The following is a 22086-nucleotide window of genomic DNA, read 5'->3' as shown; positions in this document are numbered from 1 at the left end:
ATCAACACAGAAGCTAAAATTAAAATTGCAGGCACAGGTGAGGGTAACATCTGATGGGTCATCTGGTCTACCAAACATGGCCTCCCTACTGAGAACTGGCCTGGCTGTGTTTCTGGAGGACAAAGCCACCATGTTCTCAGAATGGTGGGCTGTGACCTTGCTGAGACATCACACTGCTTTTTTTTTTTTGCTGGACAAAGCTGGCTGTCATGCAAAGCAGCAACTCTCATTCGGCAAGCAGGCTAAGACAAGCCCCTCCAAGTAGGAGAAGGCGCTCAGTTCCTGGCTCGGCGAATGAGAGGGGGAGCTCACCAGCCAGGAGGAGGAGGGCAGCCAAGGGAGAGCTTGAGGGAGGGCGAGAGGCTTAAATCAACGGAGGGAGGCAAAGACAGGGAACCTCACACCAGGAAAGAATGTACTCCAACATTAGCCCCCACAAGGCCACATCTAAGTCTTGCTCAACGAGGACGTCAGTTCTACAGTGGAGTGGGGGTGACGGGGATTTTGAACGTCTGAATCCCCACAGTACCTGCCCTGCTCATAGCCGGCCTGGCCCCTTTCAGCGCACACAACCGCTTTCCTCCGAAAGGGACATATTGCTGGGACGAGGGAAGGCTCTCGGTCTTCAGGAGCTGTCTTCTGTGCTTATCTCGCAGGATGGAATGCACAGCCTTCAGGAAATCCTTTCGGCTCTCTGGGGAGCTATGAAAAGAAGATTTACACGTGTTGGGGAAACAGCACTTAACACATGGTGAACTTCTGATGCTATCAGGTACAGTCAAACAAATATCCCTGAGGACCAAAGTTAAAGATGGGGGGCCACCACTCCAATTTCACTGCCGAGGAGTGTTTTCATTGCTGGAGATAAAGAACACCTATTCCTTTCCCTTTATGCTTTGTGACTCATCTCCTGCAGCCAATTTGGGACAGAGCACCCCATTACTGAACAGACTGATGGAGAGATGGATTTTACGGACAGAGTTGCCAGAGTCTGCTCTCAGGACTTAAGGCAGAGCCTTTCATTCTACAGTTTTTACAGACAAAGGAACTAAGAGATTCTTGCAGCTCTGCAGTGCCCCTGAAATAATGTCCCAACACCCTGACCTTCCTCTAATTGGGCCTCCTTGTTAACACATTACTGACTGGAGAATTTCTACAGAACCTAACATCCGTGGCCAGTGATTTACTAGGTTGGCCAAAAAGTTCATTCAGGTTTTTCATCATATCTTACGGAAAACCTGAACGAACTTTTTGGCCAACTCAATATTATGTAAGCTAAAATTCAAACAACTCCGGTCGATAACATTTGGGCAATAAAAAAGACATATTAATACATCTCTGGTCAGTAATGTTTTAAATATATCAATGCCTCCCATGGCACATGTCAACATGAAAATATTAAAGCTACATTATTAAGAACTGGAAAATCTTCCCAAGTCCCAATTCCCAAAGTACATCCTAGGTCAGTTATTTTTCTTGCTAAGATCTCAATATTTTTACCCAGGTAAGTTTTACCTGGTATTCCCTATTAACAATGAATATGGCATCTCTGGGGCAGGCTCACTGGACCCTGTGGATTTAACAACAACAAAATCACAAGTATATAGCCTAAATAGATAATGTGGTAAAGGTAGCGCTACATGTGGTAAGGGTGGTGCAAAACCACACACAGATTATTTGAAAAAAATTCCTGTTCTAGTTCCAACAGATTCCCAGGATTTGGATTTATTGTTCCCTGTCATCCAACACAGACAGGTGAAGCAGAAATATAGAATAGAGGCTTTGAAGTCAAACCCACTGAGTTTGAACTCAGAGTTCATTTGCTGTAAGGTTTTAGCAAAGTTGCCTCTATGAGCCTTGACACTTCATTAGTAAAAATGGAATAAATACCTCAGGATGATTAACTGAAATAATGCATGAAAGGTGCTTAGCCTAGTTGATGTTTGGTAAATGTGTTATCTTACTATATCAGCAGTCACACTGTAAAACATTATTAACAACCATAAAATATTTATTCTGTTGAGAGTATGGGCTGCACTTGAGAAAAGGACAATTCTCAAATTCTCAAGAGCCCAAAGAAAAGGAGGTGAAGGAGGAGCAGAGGGGAATGGGGAGGGGAGAGTAAGAATAAGAAGAAATAAATAGAAGCCCATATCATAAGCTCAGCTTCCACTCCAGATCTGCAGGTGACCCCGAGTCACCTGCGCCAGCCTCCCTGGGCTGAATTTTCTCTGCATGATGATGAATCCCTGCAACACGGTACCGTGCTCCCCTCCTCCCCGCTGACTCTCCCATCTGTTGCATCTCAGAGACATCACAGTACAAACAGTGCTCCCAAACCCCAAAACCAAACGTTGTAAGACAACCATGTCCTTCTAACCCACCAAATGTACACAGGGGAAGGACGCCCTCGTTCGAATGTTGGATATGTACGAAAATTCCAATTTCCTTTTAGAAAGATACTAAATTGACTAGGTTACTGTCTGTATTATAATAAAATTAATTGATCCGATGACTCTTACTCAATTGTTAAGTACTTTCTCAAATGCACAGGAAAAAGGATATAGCTTCTAAGGATGCACAGGCTGGTCCAGAGAACCCCGAGGGGTTGGGGACACCAAGCACAGTCACACCCCTTTCCCTGGGCAGCACAGCCCGCATTGCATGGCTCCAGCCTCACCTGCAGCATAGGTGGAAGACCCTCTCCGGCCTCCCTTCAGACTCCGACTTTACATGGACGATTTCACACACCGCATTTGCTTCTGCATCTAGGTAAATTAAAACAAGGATGAATGAGAGTATGTTTCAAAGAAATGTATTTGCATTTTTATAAAAGCATCTTGCATGCTTTGGTATCCAGATTAAATAGTGCAGAGCCGCCTAAGACCAAAGCAACTTCATTCCTGTCCCGTGATCTCTAGAGGCTAAGTGACTGAGAGCTTAATGGCTTCAAAAAAAAAGAACACTTGGAAAATTTCCAGTTGCTAAAATCTCCCTCTGGATCGTCTAAAAGGACAATCAGTCAATCATACTGATGAAAGAACTGACCCTTTAGCTTCACTGCCCATTTGGCTGAACTATTTTAATTAAGTAATTCATTGTTTTGGCAACAGTTGGACAAGATGCAGCCCAAGATTCCAATGTAGGCCAGTGATAAAGAGAGGCAGGCCCTTTCCATCAGCAGGACAGCCTTCCCACTGGCCTGGTGCCCTGGACAGGCATGTCCTGGGAATAAATGGGGCTCTTCTTTCTCAGTCCACCCATAGAGCCCAATCTGAGTGAAGCAAAAATGGTATCTGAGAAGGTAAAAATAAGCTATATTTAGAAGTAATTCCTAAGTCTTTCAGTGCCTGAATATCATATTATTTTAGCACGTTATCCATAGTGTTTATAAAAGAGACAGCTCCTTGCAGGCACACTCAACTCTGCACACTGTGAGGTCTCATGCTCACCTACTGGCTCCAATCCCGGGTCACAACAAACCCTCATCATGCCCACATTATGTAACCCCAACCAGGACCCATATAAAGTAAGTTTCACAAGTTCTCCCAAATGCAGACAAAAATCTAGAAATTTCCATCTCCTGCTTCTCAAATCCATTGGCATGTACTTCATAAGGAGACGTGTTGGCTAGTCTTTACAACTCCATGAAAATAAGCTTTCATCTTGACGATTTTAAACTTGATTTGGGTGAAAACCCGAGGATGAGAATGGAATGTCACATTCACAAAGATGGCTTTGTTTTCCAAACTTATGATCTTCACGTACAGTCTTCAAGGAAGGCAAAATTCCTGCCTGAGAAGGGCCTCTACAGTGTGCTGTAAACATGGGCTTTTCCAGATATAAGCCAGGCACAGGGAAACACAGGAACTAGGTAATTCACAACCTAAGGTTGTAAAGTAAGACAACACTAGTATTTAAGAGCCCAAACTTCAAAATACTATTAGAGTTGTTTGTAGACCTAAGATTTCTACATTCCTGAAAATTCATCTATTAATCAATTTTACTAATCAAATCAGAATAAAAAAGCAACAGGGTAAATCTCTGGACCAGAAGGTTTGCCAGACAAATATTCATAAGGCAAATAGTCACCCCCAATGCATTTACCAGTCGTGGATTTTGCATTTGAGTTCTCTTTGTGTGACGCATACGAGCTGTGAAGGAAGCGATTTCTAGTTTAACTTGGGTGACTAACTGAAGGTTTACCAAATACTGCAGATGGTTTGTCCTCATGACACTGGATTAGGAAAGAGTTGGTTCTATAAGGACTAGAGCCAATTTTATAGCTGATGGAGGCGACAAGTGCAAACGGGGAGAAGATGAATCATGCCAGTCGGACACAAAGAACTGTGCACTCATGTTAGGTGCCGTGTGAAATGAAGTATCTCCTGCCATGTTAATCATGTTAGATGCCAGTGTGAAATGAAATATCTCCTGCCATGTTAATGAACAAGAAACGTCATAGCCATCAGTGATTGCTGGCCTCCAAAGGTGACTGAGGGCTCCTCAAACTGCATTCCAGAGGATGCTGCCAGCCCCTACAGTGACTGCTGCGGAGCTGGGGGAATGCAAAAGCAAGGTGAACAGGGAAACAGGGTTGACCCAGATAGCTGAAGTGCATATGAAAGGAATGGATTCGGTGAGGCTTGCATCTTCCCATACATAGAATGCTAAATTCTTAACCCGATACCTGATCTTTGATGTTCAGACTGCCTGCTCCCTTTGTGGCAAACTTGTATATAGCCTGACTTCCCCTCTTGGCTCCTTGGAGCAGGTTTCTCAGAGCTACTGAGATGCTGTCTCCTGGGCTCGGAGTCCTACACATTCCCACCAAATAAAATAACTCTCTACTTTCAGGTTCTGACTATATTGTTTCATCGACACCAGCAACACAGAACAGAAGTCCAGATGACTGTGCCCTTGCGGAGGTCCACTTTCTCAGCCTCTCTTTACCACCAGAAAGCTGCACCTGCTGTCCAGGTGGGACAGGGATTAGAGTGTTCCAAGAGTTTCCACTTACCTCCAAAGCTGCTCCTTCCAGAGTGTGCCTGGGAGAATCACCGCTAATCGCTCCTTCCTAATACAGCCTCAAATGAGCCCTGGATGGGCCCCGAGTCATAGAAACACTGCTATTCTAAGTCAGTACCGTCCTGACATTCGCCTCTCTTCTCATGCACTAAAGCACCATCTAATCAAGTACTGAGTTGGCCAAAAAGTTCAAGACTGTCCATAGCATCTTACTGAAAAACCTGAACAAACTATTTGGCCAACCCAATACATCATCACTACCTGACAACTGGCTTTACGGATATTTGGGTAATAGAAGAAGAAGTGACATTTCATGCTTATACAAAGATAAAGATTTTTAATGCTTCAGGAAAAAAAATGTATTCAATGGCTTTTTTTGTGCTTTGGAGGCCTTTCGGGGTCTCTCAGTTAAAAGTCCAGTAAATTATTTACATGGGCTTTATCTGTTCACAGTCTCAAAGATTCTTTCCAGAAGTACAAGACTCACTGCTACTTAGATGTGTCACTGTAAAGTTATTAAAATATATAACAAAATAAATAGAATTCCTTGGAACAGTAGTACAGGCATGACATCCATTCACTTAGATCATTTAACAAAATAGTTGGGCAAATAAGAGGCAATGAAGAGACTGAGGGAAAGGAGACATAAGCAAAGAAGAAAAAAGATGGTGGAGTGGTTGGAACCAAGAGTGTGGATTCAGAGAAACAGTTCATACATAGAAAGAGGTACCCAGCCCATTTCAGAGTTTACCTGCACTTGCCAGAGCGCGAACCTGCAGAGCTTCAGTAGGAATCATGTGTCGAAATCGGAAGGGGTCCCAGTCCTCGTAAATTGAAAGCCTGTGTGATCCTACCTGTAGGGAGAGAAGGAACCAGGCGCATGAGATCCATGTCTCAGTCTGGACCAGACCCTCACACTTTCTAAACCAGTGACGCTGCAGACACAGAACAGCCCTGTGGTTGCCAAGGGGGAGAGGGGGTGAGGGACTAGGAGCGTAGGATTAGCAGAGGCAAACTATTATATCAGGATGGATAAACAACAAGGTCCTAGTGTATAGTACAGGGAGCGGTATTCAATAGCCTGTGCTAAACCATATGGAACAGAATTTAAAAAGGAATGTCTATAGGCATATAACTGAGTCGCTTTGCTGTACAGCAGACGCTGGCACAATATTGTAAAATCAATTGTAATTCAAAAAAATAATAAAACTTAAAACATTACTAAAACTAAATGTTTTTAAATTTAAAAAATTAAATTGTTTTAATTTTCAAAATAAAAACAGCCCCACGAGCACTTCTGTTCACCCACAGCAGCAAGCCAGAGGCCAGGTGACAATCTGCTGCGGGTTTGCAAATGAGCTTGCTAACCAAATTCAGGCAAAAGAGAGACAAAGGGAAAAGGAGAGAAGGGACCCCAAAACAAGAACAGACTGGGGACAGGAAGAACAGGGAGGGGATAAAACTAGTGTTGGAAAGTTCTGGCCATGGTAGGTTCAATAGTTATTTACTGGGTTGGCCAAAAAGTTCACTCAGGTTTCCCCATGTTATGGAAAAACCCCAACGAACTTTTTAGCTGACCCAGTATTTTTATGCTTTAAATGTGAGCCGCCTACAGGATGGGCAATTTCCTCAAATGCTCAGTTAACACCTCAAAAAAGGAAAAAATCATAAAACATTCATGCCTGAAAAAGGTTCAGAATTATAATTACACAGAGCCAACTGAGAAGCAGATAGAAAGGGGAGATACTGTGAAACTGTGGCATGAAAGAAAAAGTCTTACAAGTTTCTTCTTCTGTTTGGTACCATCTTTATAGACAAGGACCACGGCAGTTTTGAAGACTGGAAAAACATAAAATGAAGGCGGTTATGGCACGTAAGGCGTTGGGTTTTCCCCTTCACTTCAATAACTTGTGGTAACAAACACTACAGTTATGAAGAGGACAGAGTCCCCATGAACGAGCTCCCCTTCCACCCTCCACTCCCTCAGCACATCTGAGAGACACAAAAGCCCGTTCAGACAAAATTTTCCAGGTCCCAGATAAGTACAGGAAGCCTATATAGATGGAAATAAACCCTCCTGCCCCACTGGAAACTTTGGGGTAAATATATCTTTCAACTACACTCTCTCTTCAAGATTCTAACTTCAGCTTACACACATTTAACAAAAATGTACCAGTTTAGCAGCTGAAGGAACAATGCAAACATCAATAATAATAATAGTGCTTAAGGTAATTTCTATTTCTGTAAATCAAAATGATATTACACAGTGCTCATAATTCAGAAAATATAATTCATCTTTTTGACCTGAATAAATAAAAATTGGTTTACTAAGAAGAATGCAATTCTACTTCTTCCAAACAGGATGAATCATATAAGCCATTTCAGGACTTCTCTAGGAGTCCAGTGGTGGAGACTCAGCTTTCCAACTGCAGGGGGTGTAGGTTCGACCCTTGTAGGGGAGCTGATTCCACATATGCCTCTATGGCCAAAAAACCAAAACATAAAACAGGAACAGCACTGTAACAAATTTAATAGACTTTAAAAATATGGAGGACAGGAGAAGATGGATCAAACTGAGAGAGTAGCACTGAAATATATACATTACCATATGTAAAACAGAGAGCTAATGGGAAGGTGCTATATAACACAGGGAGCTCAACCTTGTGCTCTGTGACAACCTAGAGGGGTGGGATGGGGTGGGAGGGAAGTTTAAGATGGAGGGGACATACGTATGCCTATGGTTGATTCATGTTGACGTATGGCAGAAATCAACAAAACATTGTAAAGCAACTGCCCTCCAATTAAAAATAAACTTTTAAAAAAGGTTTGAAAAATGGTCCACATCCAAAAACAATAAGCTGTTTTTAGAAGCTAGGAGTGTGTTGTTTTATTCTTATATTCTTTGGGGCGAGGTGGAGGGGAGGCGGTAGAATGGCGTTATGCATAATCTTCCATAGAATACCTTAAGCAATGCCAAGCACATTTAACACTGAGTGATTCTAACTCCTCCTGGAAGAAGAACCAGTGGCCAGCACAACAGGGGTGACCCCAGTCCATCGCTGGCTCTCTGAATCAAGGCCTCTGTCTCCCTTCACACTCTGACCCCAAATCATACCAGGGACCCCGTCAGTCACACAGAGGGGATACCAGAAACAGAGAATTCTCAGGGACAGGCCCCCAGGCTCTCCACAGACCAACCCAATTTGTCTGGTTCCCTTTCTATCCTACCCAGTTAGGACAGGTCAGGTTCTCCACTGTGGGAAAAGAGGGGATAGGGTACAAAGAAAGGGATCCCAGCCACTGAGTCTGGGCTGTCTAAGCACCTGACTTCATAAAAACCCCAGAGGCTAGACCGTGAGGTTCCCAGTGACCCCAGGAGGCCACAGCAGCTCTGACGGAGGAGTGCACTACTGCCTGAGGAGGCCCTTGGTTCTGACCACGAAACCTTCAGAGATCACAGTGGCCAGGACAGCAGGTCCCTTTAAAAGTGAGGGAGCTCCCCTCCAGGAGAGGGCGAGGGTGCCAGTGACCTTCATCTCCAAAGATTCACCACCTCCTTGGGACCAGAACTCAGTGAAATTGTTGCCATACTACTGGCCTGCCTCGGTTTACCTGGACCATCTAGGATCATCATGGGAGGTCCAAAGTGGACCTCAGCCCGGCCTATGAATACCTCTGCCTAATCCATGGGGTGACTCTCACTCAACCAACTCCAAGTGTTGCCCATCCCTTCGGACACAGCCTTGACCTTCAAAACTCCTGGCTGCCCTGGCCAGCCTAAAACACTCACTCCATATCCCAAAGGATGAGCATCTAACACCCTTCCAGGGTGAAGCCTGAACAGACCATGTCTGTTCATCTTTTAAAGGTGATGACCATCAGCCCTGAGCACAAACTAGCCTTCCTGGGAGTAAAACAGCAAGGTGCTATGTTGGCAGCCGGTCAACTTCAGTTTCAGAAGAAAAGCAGCACCATTTCCTGAGATCAGAGGTTCCAACGGAAACAAGACAACCAAGCTTTAACCCCAAAGCTGCCTGCTCAGTGCTAACTGCTTCCCTCATAGCAACTCTTCCTTGTTTCAAAATGCATTTCTAAGGCTCTGTTAGTTCTGACTTGCTACTTAAAAATCACACCGAAACTGCCAACATGTCAACTTTTAAGGACTGGGAATCGTAAAAAAAAAAAAAAAAATAATAGCTCATTATAATGACAGTAGTCTGTTTATGCGTGCTCAGTTGCTTCAGTCATGTCTGACTCATTGTGACCATATGGACTGTAACCCGCCAGGCTCCTCTGTCCATGGGATTCTCCAGGTACCGGAGTGGGTTGCCATGCTCTCCTCCAGAGCCAAACACACACACACTGCCCCTGACCTGGGCTTGTGTTACAAAAGCCCCAAACCTTAAAATTGGCATTTTCCTGGACCTTTTCTATCACAGATTGGCAAGGTAGGGCCCACCCGCTTCTGCTCAGCCCACCAATGTGGTGCCCATTTGTTCACATGTCTATGGCTGCATATGGCTACACGTGGCCTCCGGGTCTGCAAAGCCTGAAATATTTACTCTGTGGCCTTTCACAGAGTAAGTTGACAACCTCCTGGTTTCTCCCACTCATACAATTCTCTTATTCTAAATCTGTTTACTTCTAACAGCAGGGAATCTGTAAAATATAGAAGATAGGTATGAAAAATTCCAATGCTAACCTCCGGTATGGTTCATCTGTGCCCAGAACCAGAGACAGGGAGAGAGATGGTCTGGGTCTTTTTCTTCAGGGTCCTACATCCCATAAATGACCTGCTAAGAAGTATCAGAAAGCTCCCAGACCTCTCCGTGCAGTGGATAAGAATATGCCTGCCGGTGCAGGGGACACGGGTTCAATCTCTGGTCCAGGAAGATTCCACACGCCAAGAAACTTCTTAGCCCATGTGCCACAAGAATCGAACCTTTGGTCTAGAACCTGGGAGCTGCAAATACTGAAACCTGCACACCCTGGAGCCTGAGCTCTGCAACAAGAGAAGCCACTGCAATGAGAAACCCATGCACTGCAACTACAGAGTAGGCCCTGCTCTCCACAACTAGAGAAAAAGCCTGCATAGCAGCAAAGACCCAGCGCAGTCAAAAATAAGTAAATAAATTTTTTTTAAAAAAGAAAGAAACTGCAATATTATAAACAGAACTATTAAGGATGGGAAATGAAACAAAGAGTATCCCTTCCCCTGTCAAAAATACCCACTCCTATCAAAAACCACCAGCATGTAACACTACCCCACTAACTCCTCTGAATATCATACTTGGTAACATGTTTTTCCTTTACACTTATATGCTTATTACTTTTAATTAGATGGCATCAACAGCTACAATAGTGGCTCTTTGGAATTTTCAGGGATATCACTAAGGTTTTCAATGAAGGCTGAGGGATCTAATTAGGAAATCCAATGAATCTTTGTATTAAGCGTTCTGATTTTAACACCACTGGGATGTTCCACTTGGGTATGAACTGTTCACATCATGCAAGAAGAGTTGAGTTTAAAAAGCAGTAAACAGAGAGAACAAGATGGTGGAGGAGTTGGTGGATGCAGAGTTCATCTCTCTCCACAGATACATCAGGAATACACCTTCAGACACAGAAGTGCATGCAGAACACCAGCTGAGAGCCGGCAGGAGTACCTGACCAGTGGAAAAGAATATATGCTGCTGCTAAGTCGCTTCAGTCGTGTCCGACTCTGTGTGACCCCATAGACAGCAGCCCACCAGGCTCCCCCGTCCCTGGGATTCTCCAGGCAAGAACACTGGAGTGGGTTGCCATTTCCTTCTCCAATGCGTGAAAGTAAAAAGTCAAAGTGTAAGTCGCTCAGTCGTGTCCGACTCCTAGTGACCCCATGGACTGCAGCCTACCAGGCTCCTCCGCCCATGGGATTTGCCAGGCAGAGTACTGGAGTGGGACCCATGCAAAACTTGGTAGGACGAAAGGAACTAGGGGGAAAAACAGGAGTGTTACTAGGACTGGACCTGCCCTTGGCGGGTGGGAGGAACTAAAGCAGGGATCCAATCCCCACATCAAGGCAACTGTCTGAGTCAGACGAGAAACATTTAAGGGGAGAGTGAAACAGCTGATCTGTGGCAGCCTAAATGGAATGAGAATCAGACAGTCCTTCCACAGCCATGCATACCCCAGATGGGGACGCAGGTCCCCTGGAAGGTGCAGCGGCTGGGAGCTGGAGTTTAGGGATTGTGGAGCAATCCTGCTCTCTGTGGAGCAGGGCAGAGTTGGAAATAAAACCACAATGGAAACCCAGGGGCAGTGTGGCTAAGGTAGAAGACCCAAAACGTTCCCACCAGCTGTACAAGATTCAGATTAAATCCACAGATCAACTAGGCAGACTCTGTGTCTATGGAATATATAAAAGGACATTGAGAGCTCCCACAAAAGAAAACGCACTAGTTCTGATAGCTGCGGACATTGGAGGCAAGAACACAAAGGAATATGACCAGGTTAGAATCTGAGCTGACCCCACAGCAGATCCAGAGATCAGCACAGTGTTGGAGGGCTTCCTGGGGACGTGAGGTGGACTGTGACCCCCAGCGAGGGGAAGGACTCTGACAGCAGTGACAAGAAAAACATTTATTATTCTTCTGTTTTGACTTGTTCTGTTGATTCTTTAGGATTTTTTTTCTTTTTTCCCCCCACTCTGTTGTAGCTGTCAATTTTATTGGCACTATGAAATCTAACTAAGCTTTTGAGCTTTTTGTTTTTCTGCCACATTTTTTGTTGTTTTTATAAACTCTGCCTCTACTTTGGGGTTTTGCAGTTCTGTGGAGTTTTCTTTTATTTTCTCTCTCGTTTTTTTTAATTCTTAATTTTTTAAAGCTATTATTATTTTTTCTACATTTATTCCTTTATTTGCTTTTCCTATTGTGCTTTTCACCTTGCAGTTAATCTTTAATATATATTCAGTTCAGTTCAGTCGCTCATTCATGTCCGACTCTTTGCGACCCCATGAACCGCAGCAGGCCAGGCCTCCCTGTCCATCACCAACTCCCGGAGTCTACCCAAACCCATGTCCATCGAGTCGGTGATGCCATCCAACCATCTCATCCTCTGTTGTCCCCTTCTCCTCCTACCCTCAATCTTTCTCAGCATTGGGGTCTTTTCAAATGAGTCAGCTCTTCGCATCAGGTGGCCAAAGGATTGGAGTTTCAGCTTCAACATCAGTCCTTCCAGTGAACACCCAGGACTGATCTCCTTTAGGATGGACTGGTTGGATCTCCTTGCAGTCCAAGGGATTCTCAAGAGTCTCCTCCAACACCACCGTTCAAAAGCATCAATTCTTCGGCACTCAGCTTTCTTTATAGTCCAACTCTCCTATCCATACATGACCACTGGAAAAACCACAGCCTTGAAGGTCCTAGACGGAGCTTTGTTGGCAAATATCTCTGCTTTTTAATATGCTACTTAGGTTGGTCATAACTTTCCTTCCAAGGAGTAAGCGTCTTTTAATTTCATGGCTGCAATCACCATGTGCATCTGATTTTGGAGCCCAGAAAAATAAAGTCTGACACTGTTTTCACTGTTTCCCCATCTATTTGCCATGAAGTGATGGGACCAGATGCCATGATCTATGCCGTCTAGGTTGGTCATAACTGTCCATTAACCTTCTTTATCTACCTCTATTTAACTTTGCATATCTATTCTTTCTTTTCCTTCTTTCCTTTCCTCTCAACATATTTGTTAGCTTTATTTTCATAGCTTTATTCCCCAGTTGGCACCGTGCTTCAGTTTTTTCCCAGTTTGTGCTCTGGTTAGTTTTGTTCTTCACTGGTACATGTAATTTTTGGTTTCCTTTGTTTGCCAGGTCAATCTATTGCACTTTACTTTTGTTGGACTGTTCTGACTTTGCTCATGGGTGTATATGTATATGTGTATATTCATTATTTTAATTATTATTTGCCTGATTTTGCAGCTACCATTTATTTGGGGTTCATCTTTGGTTTCTCATTTTGGGGTATCTGTTTTACCTCACTTAATGCCATAACAAACCACTTGTGGAATCTTCATTCCTGACCAGAAATCAAGCCCTGAGCCTTTGGAGTGGGAGCACTGACTCCAAGACCCTAGAGTACGAGAAAACTAACTGTAAGGAGTATCAAATAGTGAGAACTCACTCAAAGGAAACCACCTGAATACAAGATCCAGCATCACCCAACCACCAGTAGCACCCTGTCCAGGACACCTCATCTAAACAACAAATAAAACAAAAATACAAGCCCAGTCTTCAGGAGACAGGATCACCACCTCACTCAGCCTTGCCATCAGAGGAAAAGCAAGCAAACAAGAAAACTCAGCACAAATCTCACCCTACAGGAAGCTTACACAAACCACTGGACCAACCTTAGGAGGGCATAAATCAAAAGGAAGAAAGAATTCAACCTTGAAGCCTGGGAAAAGGAGACCTCAAACACAATAAGTTAAAAAAAAAAAATGAAAAGGCAGAGAAATACTACATAAATGAAGGAACAAACTAGAAACACAGAAGTCCAAATAAATGAAGAGGAAATAGGCAAGCTACCTGAAAGAGAATTCAGAAAAATGATAGTAAAGATGCTCAAAAACCTTGAAAACAAAATGGAGAAAATATAAGAATCAATTAATGAAGAATTAAAGAATAAACATACTGAGACTAACAACACAATTACTGAAATTAAAAATACTCTAAAAGGAATCTATAGCAGAATATCTGAAGCAGAAGAACGAATCAGTAACCTGGAAGATAAAATGGTGGAAATAACTTCTGAAGAGCAGAATAAAGTAAAAAGAATGGAAAGAACTAAGGAATAGTCTCAGAGACCTCTGGGACAATATCAAACACACCAACACTCAAATGCAGAAGAATACACCTTCTTCTCAAGTGCACATGGAACATTCTCCAAGATAGATGGCATCTGGGGTCACAAATCAAACTTCAGTAAATTTAAGAAAACTGAATTCGTATCAAGCATCTTTTCTGATCACAATGCTATGAAACTAGTTATCAGTTACAAGGGGAAAAAAATGTAAGAAACACAAATACATGGAGATTAAACAACATGTTTCTAAATAACCAATAGATTACTGAAGAAATCAGAAGGGAAATCAAAAAATTTCTAGAAACAAATAACAATGAAAGCATGACAACTCAAAACCTATGAGATGCAGCAAAAGCAGTCCTAAGAGGGAAGTTAATAGCAATACAATCCTACCTCAAGAAATAAGAAAAACATCGAATAGACAATCTAACTTTACACCTAAAACAACTGGAAAAATAAGAATGAAAAAACCCCAAAATTAGTAAAAAGAAAGAAATCATAATGATCTGAGCAGAAAGAAATGAAAAGAAATGAAAGAAACAATAGTAAAGATTAATAAAACTAAAAGCTGGTTCTTTGAGAAGATAAATAAAATTGACAAACCTTTAGCCAGACTCATCAGGAAAAAGAGAGAGAAGAATCAAATAAACAAAATTAGAAATTAAAAAGGAGAGGTTACAACAGACAATGCAGAAATACAAAGGACCATAAGAGACTATTATGAACAACTATATGGCAAAAAATGGATATTGTAAAGAAATGGACAGATTCTTAGAAAAGTTCAATCTTCCAAGACTGAAACAGAAAGAAATAGAAATTATGAACAACCCAATTACAAGCACTGAAATGGAAGCTGTGATCAAAAATCTGCAGAAAACAAAAGCCCAGGACCAGATGGCTTCACAGGAGAATTCTATTAAAGATTTATAGAAGAGCTAATGCCTATTCTTTTAAAACTCTTTCAAAAAGTTGTAGAGGAAGGAACACTTCCAAACTCATTTTACGAGGCTACCATCACCCTGATACCAAAACCAGCCAAAGACAACACAAAAAAAGAAAACTACAGGCCAATATCACTGATGAACATAGAGCAAAAATCCTCAACACAATGTTAGCAAACAGAATTCAGCAACACATCAAAAAGCTCATACACCATGATCAAGTTGGGTATTCCAGGGATGCAAGGATCCTTCAATATATGCAAATCAATCAGTGTGATACGCCATGTTAACAAATTGAAAGATAAAAACCATATGATAATTTCAATAGATGCAGAAAAAGGCTTTGACAAAATTCAGCACCCATTTATGATTAAAACTCTTCAAAAAATGGGCATAGAAGGAACCTACTTCAACATAGTAAAGCCCATCTATGATAAACCTGCAGCAAACATTTTTCTCAATGGTGAAAAACTGAAAGCATTTGCCCTAAGATCAGGAACAAGACAAGGGTGTCCACTTTCACCACTATCATTCAACATAGTTCTAGAAGTCCGAAGTCCTAGCTACAGCAATCAGAGAAGAAAAAGAAATAAAAGGAATGCAGTTCAGAAAAGAAGAAGTAAAGCGCTCACTGTTTGCAGATGACATGATACTGTACAGAGAAAGCCCTAAAGATAGTATCAGAAAATTACTAGAGCTAATTAGTGAATTCAGCAAAGTTTCAGGATACAAAATCAATACACAGAAATCACTTGCATTTCTATATACTAACAATGAAAAATCAGAATGAGAAACTAAGGAATCAATCCCATTTACCATTGCAACAAAAAGAATTAAATATCTAGGAATAAACTTACCTAAGGAGACAAAAGAACTGTACACAGAAAATTATAAGACTCTGATGAAAGAAATCAAAGATGACATAAACAGATGGAGAGATATTCCGAGTTCCTGGGTAGAAGAATCAATATTGTGAAAATGACTATACTACCAAATGCAATCTACAGGTTCAATGCAATTCCTATCAAATTACCAATGACATTTTTCACAGAATGAGAACAAAAAACTTTCACAATTCATATGGAACCACAAAAGACCCTGAATAGCCAAAGCAGTCTTGAGAAAGAATGGGGCTGGAGGAATCAACCTTTCTGACTTCAGATTATACTACAAAGCCACAGTCATCAAGACAATATGGCACTGGCACAAAAACAGAAATATAGACCAATGGAACAAGACAGAAAGTCCAGAAATAAACCCATGCACCCATGGGTACCTTATTTTTGACAAAGGAAGCAAGAATATACAATGAGGCAAAGGCAGCTGCTTCAGTAAGTGGTGCTGGGAAAACTGGACAGCTACATGTCAAAGAATGAAATTAGAACATTTCCTAACACCATACACAAAGATAAACTCAAAATGGATTAAAGACCTAAATGTAAGACCAGAAACTATAAAACTCCCAGAGGAGAACATAGGCAAAACACTCTCTGACATACATCACAGCAGGATCCTCTATGACCCACCTCCCAGAATATTGGAAATAAAAGCAAAAATAAACAAATGGGGCCTAATTAACCTTAAAAGCTTCTGCACATAAAAGGAAACTATAAGCAAGGTGAAAAGACAGCCTTCAGAATGGGAGAAAATAATAGCAAATGAAGCAACAGACAAACAACTAATCTCAAAAATATACAAGCAACTCCTACAGCTCAACTCCAGAAAAATAAATGACCCAATCAAAAAATGGGCCAAAGAACTAAATAGACATTTCTCCAAAGAAGACATACAGATGGCTAACAAACACATGAAAAGATGCTCAACATCACTCATTATCAGAGAAATGCAAATCAAAACTACTATGAGGTACCATTTCACACCAGTCAGAATGGCTGTGATCCAAAAGTCTACAAATAATAAATGCTGGAGAGGGTGTGGAGAAAAAAGGAACCCTCTTACACTGTTGGTGGGAATGCAAACTAGTACAGCCACTATGGAGAACAGTGTGGAGATTCCTTAAAAACTGGAAATAGAACTGCCTTATGATCCAGCAATCCCACTGCTGGGCATACACACTGAGGAAACCAGAAGGGAAAGAGACACGTGTACCCCAATGTTCATCGCAGCACTGTTTATAATAGCCAGGACATGGAAGCAACCTAGATGTCCATCAGCAGATGAATGGATAAGAAAGCTATGGTACATATACACAATGGAGTATTACTCAGCCATTAAAAAGAAAACATTTGAATCAATTCTAATGAGGTGGATGAAACTGGAGCCTATTATACAGAGTGAAGTAAGCCAGAAGGAAAAACACCAATACAGTATACTAACGCATATATATGGAATTTAGAAAGATGGTAACAATAACCCTGTGTACGAGACAGCAAAAGAGACACTGATGTATAGAACAGTCTTATGGACTCTATGGGAGAGGGAGAGGGTGGGAAGATTTGGGAGAATGGCATTGAAACATGTAAAATATCATGTATGAAACGAGATGCCAGTCCAGGTTCGATGCACGATGCTGGATGCTTGGGGCTAGTGCACTGGGATGACCCAGAGGGATGGTGTGGGGAGGGAGGAGGGTTCAGGATGGGGAACACATGTATACCTGTGGCGGATTCATTTTGATATTTGGCAAAACTAATACAATTATGTAAAGTTTAAAAATAAAATAAAATTAAAAAGCAAAAAATAAATAAATAAATAAATAATGGATTAAAGACCTAAATGGAAGACCAGAAACTATAAGACTCCTAGAGGAAAACATAGGCAGAACATTTGATGAGATAAATCAAAGCAAGATCCTCCATGGCTCACCTTCTAGAGTAACGGAAATAAAACAAAAGTAAACAAGTGGGACCTGATTAAACTTAAAAGCTTTTGCACAGCAAAGGAAACTACAAGCAAGGTGAAGTGACAACCCTCAGAATGGGAGAAAATAACAACAAATGAAACAACTGACAAAGGATTAATTTCCAAAATATACAAGCAGCTCATACAACTTAATGCTAGAAAAACAAACAACCCAATCAAATAGTGGGGAAAAGACCTAAACAGACATTTCTCCAAAGAAGACATACAGATGGCTAACAAACACATGAAAAGATGCTCAACATCGCTCATTATTAGAGAAATGCAAATCAAAACTACAATGAGATATCACCTCACACCAGTCAGGATGGCCATCATCAAAAAGTGTACAAACAAGAAATGCTGGAGAGGGTGTGGAGGAAAGGAACGCTCTTACACTGTTGGTAGGAATGTAAACTGATACAGCCATTATGGAAGACGGTATGGAGATTCTTTAAAAAACTAGGAATAAAACCACCATATGACCCAGCAATCCCACTCCTAGGCATATCCCCTGAGGAAACCAAAATTGAAAAAGACACATGTATCCCATTGTTCACTGCAGCACTATTTACAATAGCTAGAACATGGAAGCAACCTAGATGGCCATCGACAGATGAATGGATGAAGAAGTTGTGGTACATACACACAATGGAATACTACTCAGCCATAAAAGGAATGCACTTGAGTCAGTTCTGATGAGGTGGATGAACCTAGAACCTATTATGCAGAGTGGATAAATATCATATTCTAACACATATATACAGAATCTAGAAGAATGGTACGGAAGAACTTATTTACAGGGCAGCAGTGGAGAAACAAACATAGAGAAGGGACTTATGGACGTGGGGAGAGGGGAGGAGAGGGTGAGATGTACGGAAAGCGTAACATGGAAACTTACATTAGCATATGTAAAATAGATAGCCGACAGGAATTTGCTGTATGGCTCAGGAAACTCAAACAGGGGCTCTGTATCAACCTAGGAGGGTCAGGTGGAGAGGGAGATGGGAGGGAGGGTCAAAAGGGAGGGGACATGTGTATACCTATGGCTGATTCATGTTGAGGTTTGACAGAAAACAACAAAATTCTGTAAAACAATTATCCTTTAATTAAAAAACAAAATAAAAAAAAAACCAGTAAACAGGAAAACTTTCCCACTTCCATCCAAAGAAAGATAAGAGAAGGAAGGTGAATGGAAATATTAATATTAGATTTCATTTATACTATCACTCGCCTATGAATCTTCTAGGGGCAGGCTAGGAAATGACAAAGCCTAAAACAAAAGCAAGAATACTGGCCATTGATCATTTTACACTCAGGAACAACACGCATGCTGTACAAGTATTTACACACAACAATGAGCCATATTTCCTGAATTACACACAGTGGGCTAACTCACAGTTTTTCTCTTTCAAAAAAGCATTTTCCAGTAAAACAACATGAGATTTCTAATTGTGGCAACTACATTCATCAGAACTAGTTTATTGAAAAAATAATCCTTGACTCAGGGAACTCAAACCGGGACTCTGTGACAACCTAGAGAGGTGGAATGTGGGAGAGAGGTTCAGGAGGGAGGGGACATATGTATACCTATGGCTGATTCATACCGATGGATGCAATGAACAAGAACTTGGGCAAACTTTGGGAGATGGTGATGGACAGGGAGGCCTGGCGTGCTGCAGCCCACAGGGGCGCAAAGTGTCAGACACGACTGGGCAACAGTCATGAACAGCAACGTGGCAGAAACCAACACAATATCATAGAGCAATCATCCTTCAATTCAAATTAAATAAAAGAAAATAAACCTTCATAAACATCTTACAATTTGCTAGTATTACCAGTGTGACTGACAAGCACCTTATAACTGATCAAGGCACCCAGTGGCGCCAAAACAGATGAGCTGAGAACCATGCCCTGAACCCTGGCATCACAGACAGCAACACAGAGCCAGGAAGAAAACAAACGATCTCAGACTGGGGGGCTCAGATACAGAGACAGTTTTGATTTGTCGATTTTTCTTTGGTTTACTATTAACTCATCATTTTCAAATGATATTCGGAGCGGCAGCTTAAAAAACATCTTTTCCTGCCTATGTGTCTACACCTGGGTGAGATGCAACACAGCAGGGGGGGCCATGTTGGTCGTACTTAGCTGGAAGGTGTAATTTAGTGTCGGTGACATGTTAGTGGCCACAGCAAGAAGACAATGCAGATGACTTATGTAAGGATACTTTAATAAACTGTGTCTTGGAAAAGAAATGTTAACTTATTTCAAAAAATAAGCCAGCCTCCCTCTGCCCCTCCAAGCCCTTTGGTGACACGTACCAAACGCTGCCAATTCAGGCTCCTTTTTCCACTTGCCCAGCGAGGCGGGAGGGTTTGGCCAGATGACGGTGGTATGCAACAGCAGGTCTCCCATGCTCAGATCTGCAACCTGAAATCCAGGGCAAAGCTTACTGGGTAATGTCATAAACACTCAAGATATTCATGACATTTTAAAACTCGACAGGCTGGTGTCAATATGACTTCATGAAAAATGCCTCTAAATAATGTCTTCCATCTGGTCATCTTTTCCCCCTTTATTCTGTGTTTGCGTATCAGAATTCCAAGAATATGGTGGCCAAAAGATACAAATAGAGCTTCTGAAATTCACATGCAATAAAGCTATCAAAGGGCTTCCCTAGTGGCTCAACAGTAAAGAATCCGCCCACACAATGCAGGAGGCTCAGTTTGATCCCTGGGTTGGGAAGATCCCCTGGAGAACAGAATGGCAACCCACTCCAGTATTCTTGCCTGGGAAATCCCATGGACAGAGGAGCCTGGCAGATACAGTCCATGGGGTCGCAAGCGTTGAATGCGACTTAGCAGCTCAACAACAAAAGACCTGTCAAAACTGATGAATAAAATCACAGAGGTTTGGTGTTCAAATTGATAGTTACCCAAGGGGAACCAACGGTCATCCATGACAAAGATCCAGGAAGCTACAGACACTGCCACCTGTGAATTTAAGTCCCTTTAGAGCAAGGGTCTTCTGGGAAGCAGTGCAATCTTTACTTCATTTCTTCTTCTTCTGACTCATTTTAACAAAGATTTCATTTCACTTTAGAGGAGGAAAAAGAAGCCAACTGAGGTGCTGGGAGATTGTTCTTTAAGCTTATACAATGTGAGCTTTGGGGTCCTTAAAAACCACAAGGTCTACTCTTGCAGCCTCAAAGGTCAAATGCTAAGCCATCTCAGATGAACAAGGTCCTCTTCTCCTTACGGAAGCATGATAATCCTCAGATTCCACCAGTGTCCGTGCCTGACAATTGTCACGTGTGTCTTTTTCACTGGAGCTGTTGACCACTTCCACGTCTATCAAAATCCCACCCTCCCACACACTCAACAACCTAGTCACAGATGCAAGGATCATCTGGTCCCTCCACGTGGCTCCCTGTGCTAACATGTCAGAGGACGAGGCTTTGCAACAACCAGAGTCCATGGTCCATCCCACTGGGCAACCCCATCAATTGTGGGGAGGGTCTTCTTCCAATATGCCTCCCTGGAGCCCTCGCCCACCAGTCTCTCACTTTTACTGTTTCCATAGAAAGCAAGCCTGAGTCTTTCTCCCTCAAAGCAGCAGTGTGCATATTTGAAAACTTGATGTTGAATTTCTCAAGGCCAGATGGCTCTGGTTTATTTTGCTGCTTTTGATCTGACCGAGTTTCTAGATATGCCAGCCACCAAGCAGCCCTCCACCGAGTATGGTGCCATTTACTCACCACTCTGGGCTGCAATGCTGGAAGTGGGGCTCCGGCATTGGACAACACAGCAGTACCATTGCCACTATAATGATCAAGATCATTATGGCAGTAATAATCACTCTAATTACTAGTGAGCTATATTATTAGTCATATGGTCAGTGGTTAAAAACAGTAAGCAATTACATTACTTTGTTCATATTCAGTAACTAGTCAACCACACCCCCAGGGCAGTATCCACCAAGGGAACACTACTGCTTTCTCTAAGTATTGCTATAGACTTATCACTGATCTTGGCGCAGAACACACCATTTCCCCAGGACCATTCTCCCTAGGGTTTCACTTTTGTGGATTCAAGATCACTCCATCCTTTCCAGTTTGAAGACCATTCTTTTCAGTGGAGAAAAAAAAGACATCAAGTGGATTTGAGTCATTTTCTTTGGGTCATCAAATGTCTTTGGTTATGATACTTCTAGCCCCGGGTAGTGGTCTTTTTCTTTCTTATTCTTCCTAAGACATAATCTTCTGTTGCTCTCTTTGCATCTTCTTCAAGCTTTCATTTCTGTGACCTTCAGACATCCTACTACTGATACAGGGCTTTCCTACCCTGTCATACTGGTATGTGGTCAAAGGTCCCTCTTTCCATCTTTTGTACATTTTTACCCTAACAAAATCT

At 42.1% G+C, this 22086-nt stretch overlaps 1 protein-coding gene across 9 annotated transcripts in view; it reads right to left on the bottom strand.

The window, feature by feature from the left end:
- Nucleotides 1-22086, bottom strand: part of TIAM1 (TIAM Rac1 associated GEF 1) — a 464589-nt gene that overhangs the window by 5692 nt on the left and 436811 nt on the right. For all 9 annotated transcript variants that reach the window (XM_070367203.1, XM_070367213.1, XM_070367198.1 and 6 more), the window contains 5 exons: nt 19996-20104; nt 6809-6867; nt 5780-5882; nt 2681-2768; nt 530-702 (listed from right to left, as the gene is read on the bottom strand). In XM_070367203.1, coding sequence (XP_070223304.1) covers nt 530-702; nt 2681-2768; nt 5780-5882; nt 6809-6867; nt 19996-20104 — 532 coding nt within the window. The remainder of the gene's footprint in view (nt 1-529; nt 703-2680; nt 2769-5779; nt 5883-6808; nt 6868-19995; nt 20105-22086) is intronic.

Source organism: Bos mutus, chromosome 1 (assembly GCF_027580195.1).
Source record: "Bos mutus isolate GX-2022 chromosome 1, NWIPB_WYAK_1.1, whole genome shotgun sequence".
NCBI classification, from domain to species: Eukaryota; Metazoa; Chordata; class Mammalia; order Artiodactyla; family Bovidae; genus Bos; species Bos mutus.
Note: the sequence above shows the minus strand (reverse complement) of the source record. Positions and strands in the feature narration are given on the sequence as shown.